This window comes from Osmia bicornis, chromosome 16, assembly GCF_907164935.1.
Source record: "Osmia bicornis bicornis chromosome 16, iOsmBic2.1, whole genome shotgun sequence".
NCBI lineage: Eukaryota > Metazoa > Arthropoda > Insecta > Hymenoptera > Megachilidae > Osmia > Osmia bicornis.
The window spans coordinates 468314-473853 of NC_060231.1; the positions used below are offsets into that span (position 1 = coordinate 468314).

Here is a 5540-nt window from a genome sequence, read left to right on the forward strand (position 1 = left end):
AAGTTCTCCCGGTAACGACGCCATTTCGGAAACTGTTGGAGATGCTGTAAGTACTCGCGTCTCCATCTTTTCCAGAATTGTGCCCGCATTTGTGAGATTAACCGCCAGCGTGTGTGAAGTGCAGTGCATGGTTCTTCTGGCTCTGGGGGGACAGTGGTTGGTTCCCCTATCAAGAAGTGACCCGGTGTCAAAGCGGCCAGCTCCGAAGGATCTTCAGATAGTGCGTAAAGTGGCCTCGAGTTGAGGCACGCCTCTATCTGACAGAGGAGAGTTGTCAGTTCCTCGAAGGTAAGTGTGGAATCACCGATCACTCTTCGTACATTGTGCTTTACGGATTTTACTCCTGCCTCCCACAGGCCACCAAAATGCGGCGCATAAGGGGGGATAAAATGCCAGCAGGTGCCTTCTAATGCCAGTGACGCGGCTGCCTCCTGGTAGAATGAAGTAGATTGGCGGAACATAGTGCGTAGCTCTCTGTCAGCTCCCTGGAATACAGTGCCATTGTCGCTAAACAGAGTGGCGCAACGTCCTCGCCTGCCCACAAATCGACGGAAGGCTGCAAGAAAGGAAGCTGAGGTTAGGTCCGACACCGCTTCCAAATGTATTACCTCTGGTAGATAGGCACACGAAGAGGGCAATGTAGCCCTTGTAAGCTTTGTGGCCACGCCCCGGCGAGGTACGTAGCTTACTCGGGCCCGCATAATCTACGCCGGTTGTTAAAAAGGCTCTTTGTGCTGCAGTGCGCTCCTGTGGAAGCTGTCCCATCAGTTGTCCAGCTCTACGTCCGCTGAACCGGGCACACGTTACGCAGGCTGCGATTTCGGATCGAACCAAGGAGCGGCCTCGAACGATCCAGACTCTCCGCATTAAATAACTGCGGGTGAGCTGTGGACCTCCATGCAGCGTGCGATGATGTGCGTCTCGTACCAGAAGCCTGGCCAACGGACATCTCTTCGCCACAAGGTAAGGGTGTTTTTCATTGAACGGCAGAGCCGCGTTTTCTAAGCGCCCTCCTAGCCTCAATAAGCCCTGGTCGTCCAAAAAAGGTCGACACGAAGAAAGGGGTGAAGCTTTGCGTAGCTCGCCATGCCGTTGCAGTTGTTCAATCTCCTCCAGGAAACTGGTGTGTTGGGAGAATCTCAGAACTGCTCGGAAGGCGTGATTGCGCTCCGCTGCTTTAACAAAACCCCTCTCGGAAGGCTGCCCTCGGCTTAGACTGGCAAACCTGAAACACTGAGCAATGACAGATAAAAGGCGCGAGAGGGAGGAGAAGCGCGACAGGAAGTCTTCTCCAGGTTTCCCTTCAACGACGTGTATCATGGCTCCTCTTCTCTCTGCCTCTATACCCTCGTTGGACTCCGGAAAGGTCGCCGGCCAGAATTCAGGCTGTTCAGTCAGCCATTTCGGCCCGTGCCACCACAAATCGGAGTCGATGAGCTCGGCTGGGCTCATTCCTCGGGTTGCCAAGTCCGCTGGATTGTCCGGAGAACGGATGTGCCGCCAGTTGTCCGCCGGTATCACGTGCTAGATATCGGAGACTCGATGGGCGACGAAGGGTTTCCATTGAGATGCATGGCCGCGGATCCAGTGTAAAGTTACACTAGAATCCGTCCACGCAATGATCGGGGCAGACATATTAAGGCCTTCCTTGACCCGAACCAATAATTTAGACAGCAAGGTGGCTCCACACAGTTCCAACTTCGGGATTGTTATAGCCTTTACCGGGGCCACCTTAGTTTTTGCGACCAAAAGCGAGGTCCTTACCGACCCTTTGTTATTGACCCGCAGGTACACCGCCGCCGCATAAGCTCGCTGCGAGGCGTCACAAAACCCATGAAGTTCCATCTGGGCGAAGGACTCTGATGAAGCAAACGTCCAGCGTGGGATTTTCAGGGCGTCCAGTTGCGCCAAGGCACCTTGGAAGCGCTGCCACGTAGTGCAGACGTTTTCTGGTAGTTGCTGGTCCCAATCTGCTCCAAGGATCCAGAGGTCCTGCATTAGAACCTTGACCACCACTAAGACCTGCGCCGCCCAGCCCAGCGGGTCTAAGAGGCCAGCGATTTCAGAAAGGATGGACCTCTTGGTGGTACGCTCCCTCACCACCTCAGCAGCTGCGACTCGTAGAGAGAAGGCGTCATCGCTAGGATTCCAGTTCACGCCTAGTGTACTGATGCCGGACCATTCCTGAAACAGGCGCGTATCAGAAGAGTCGGTTTCTTGAATCTCCGGTATGTTAGATGCCCATTTGCTTAATTCGAAACCACCAGCTTTGAAAATGGCCACCACTTCTCTTTTCAAAGCCAGGGTCTCGTCGACATCATCCGCCCCGGTGAGAATATCGTCGACGTAGGTATGTCGACGCACCACCGAAGCACCTCGAGGAAACTGGCTGTGCTCGTCGTTCGCCAGCTGAGCAAGCACCCGTGAAGCTAGGAAAGGCGCGCACGCCGTACCATACGTCACCGTCGTGAGCCGGAAGTCCTGCACTCGATCGTCGGGAGTGTCGCGCCAGAGTATGCTTTGCCATCTAGCATCCTCAGGATGGACTCGGATCTGTCTGAACATCTTAACAATGTCCGTAGTGAATACGATCCGAAAAAGTCGCCAGCGGGTCAATACCATCCATAGCTCCACCTGGAGCTTCTGACCAGTGGCAAGGCAGTCATTGAGCGCTTGACCTGTGGCTGTACAAAAAGAGGCATTAAAAACGACCCGTAGCTTGGCAGAAGGATCGTGGCGCTTGCGTACGGCGTGGTGCGACAGGTAATACGCTGGCCCCGTCTCCGTTCCTTCGGGTGCCCGCTGCATATGCTGCAAGGTCAGGTACTCCATCATAAAATTTCGGCACTGCTCTTTCAGCTTGGCGTCCGAGGATAGGCGTCTCTCACAGTTGAAGAGGAGTTTCAACGCCGTCGTCCTGTTGAACTTCAGCGCAGTCAGCGGGTCCTTGACGAAGGGAAGGCGCACCACGTAGCGTCCCGCAAGATCTCGAGCATGGGTGTCGAGGAAGTGACGCTCACACTTTTCCTCTTCTTCTGACATCCGAGCCCGTTCTCGAATTTCGTCCAGCTCCCAAAAACGCTGGAGGAGTTGGCTTGTGGAGTCCTCGCTGTGGCAGTGAAGAACCCGGGCGGCCGTCTCCGCCTTAGGTTTATCGTCGAAGGCTGGTCCCATGAGCACCCAGCCAAAAGGGGTGAGATTCACCGTTGGAGTACCCTCTGGCCCTCTGCGCGAATCGTCACCAAAGAGCGTTCCGCAAACATCAGCACCTAAAAGTAAATCTACCCGAGCCGGAACTCCGTACTCGGGGTCAGCAAGCGTGAGACCTGTTATATGCGGCCAAGGCTTTGCCACGATGCTTTTACTCGGGAGCAGCGACGTTAGTTTACGGAATACCAACGCTCGAACGGGTAATCGGAAGTCCGAAGTGTGTCGGAGTCGAACCACAAGGGATACCTCTGCGGTTGCGACTCCAACCTCATTATCCTTGACGCCTGAGATGGCCACTCGCACCGCCCGCCGTGGAAGACGTAGCGCCTGAGCGACCCACCATGAGACGAGGGAGGTATCGGAGCCGGTGTCCAGAAAGGCTCGGACCTCTACGGTTTCTCCTGATGGCGCCTCTAATCTCACCTTGGCGGTTGCGAGTAGGGCCACGGCTTTTGAACCGACCGATAGAGAGAGGGTGGTCACCTGCGGAGTTGCTTCGTCCGACGTCGAGGCAGCGTCTTCTCGTGCCGGCTGTCCGCCTTCACGGCCTGGTGCGCTTGTCGGTGGAGCCGTCAGCGCCTCGTGAAGCAGCGTATGATGTCGCTTGCTACAAACTAAACAGACTTGTTTAGACGGGCACTTACCCACTTCGTGTCCTACATTCAAACAGCTCAAGCAGGCCTTTAGCTGTTGCATGCGCTCCTTGCGTTTTGCCGGCGACAGCGCCTTGAATTTATAACAAAATCCTAGACCGTGGGTGCCTGAACACCCCGGACATTTCCTGGCCGGGGGTGACTTCGACGCTGCGGCTAAGACGGTAGAGTTAACGCCTTTGGCTGACGCTCCTCCCTTTATTTTAGGTTTGACTTCCTTGGAATTTGCCGGCGACACAGCATGGAGCGATGGGTCAGTCATGCCGGCAGTGCCTAGAGCTTGGATCCGGTTTTCCAAGAACTGCGATAATTGCTGAAACCGCGGGATTTCCCGGCTATCCGCCAAAGAGGTCTCCCAAGCAAGGTGAGTAGTTTCATCAAGTTTTTGGCTTAGTAAGTATACAAACCACTCATCCCATGAAGTAACGGGTTTCCGTAGTGCAACGTACGCTCTGATCGCCTGGCGAAAAGTGTCCAATAGCCGCTTCAATTCGCCAGCTGACTGCTGCAGAGCTGGTGGGCACGAGAGGAACGCACGATGATGTGAAAACGATAACAGACGAAAGTTACCGTACCGGGCTTCCAGATCCTCCCATGCTCCCTTGAAGCCGGAGTCTGTTGTCGGCGTATTCCGAATGACCTCGGCGGCCTCACCCGTCAAACTATACTTCAAATAGAGCAGCTTTTGCACATCAGGTAAATGGCTGACGTCATGTACAAGACTTTTAAAAAGGTCGCGAAAGCTCTCCCATTCTAACGGATCACCCGAAAATTTCGGCAATTCGAGTTTTGGCAGTTGCGGGTGGGGCGTAGGCGCAGGATTGGACGGTTGGCTTTGCGATGGTCCAGCTGACTGCAGCTCCTTCAGGTGATGGGAAATCATGGAGGCTGCGTCGAGGTAAGCTTCTTCCGTTACCGAAAAGGCGTCCTCTTTGACGTATGAACTAGAACTCGCCTCCTTGCATCGCATCAATTTACGATGCCCGCTAAGGAACCTGTCCCAGTACCGGTTGAGCAAACCCTGTCTCTGCTCTAAAACCGCTCCCGTCAGCTTGTCCTTTCCTAACTTGCATACGTTAGCCCAGAATCTTTGAATCCACCCCGCTACTTCCTCTTGCTCACGCAGAAGATCCGTAAAGGATGTAGACATGATCGCAGTTCAAGCCGAAATTTAATTTAATATTTCGATAGAGAACCACTGACACCGTACTTCTAAGCCTTTCAACGCGTACCGTAATGTTGGTAAATATTACTTGCGCTGACTTACCCAAAGTCGTTAGGCTCGCGGCGTGATGTCACACAGCGTGGTCGTTGCCGTTGAAACAAAGGATGGTTACGTAACCGGCTTTCAATCGGCTCCTCTTTTCAGATTCCTGGTTGGAGATTTTCGCTGATCTGGATCGCCGAAGAAGTTCTCCACAGGTGAAGAAGAAAAACCAGATGCACTTGAGGTACGGAGTTCACTTGCGCGTTTTTCACAAAGCACCGTTGTTCGTTTAATGTGATCCGGCTCGAAGGACCAGTTTGTTCCGTCAAATTTCGTCGCGGCGTATTTTCCACGATTGGAAATCTGTAGGAAATGAGCGAGGTGCCGGATCGCATTTACCGAAGCGCGGGATTATAGGAAAGGCGGAGGCAATGAACTCCACGACAACGTGTTGCGTAATTTTAACAAAA

The 5540-nt window shown here is 53.8% G+C and overlaps 1 protein-coding gene across 1 annotated transcript; it reads right to left on the bottom strand.

Moving 5' to 3' along the window:
* Window positions 1–1524: 1524 nt before the first annotated feature.
* On the bottom strand, window positions 1525–5013 carry LOC114881758. The gene has a single exon (XM_029198617.2). It carries the CDS (start codon window positions 5011–5013, stop codon window positions 1525–1527), a length of 3489 nt encoding a protein of 1162 aa, XP_029054450.2.
* Between the last annotated feature and the right edge of the window lie 527 nt (window positions 5014–5540).

Bases quoted from the DNA above. Each gene is read 5' to 3' on its own strand.
- LOC114881758 (XM_029198617.2), bottom strand. From the start codon at position 5,013: ATGTCTACATCCTTTACGGATCTTCTGCGTGAGCAAGAGGAAGTAGCG.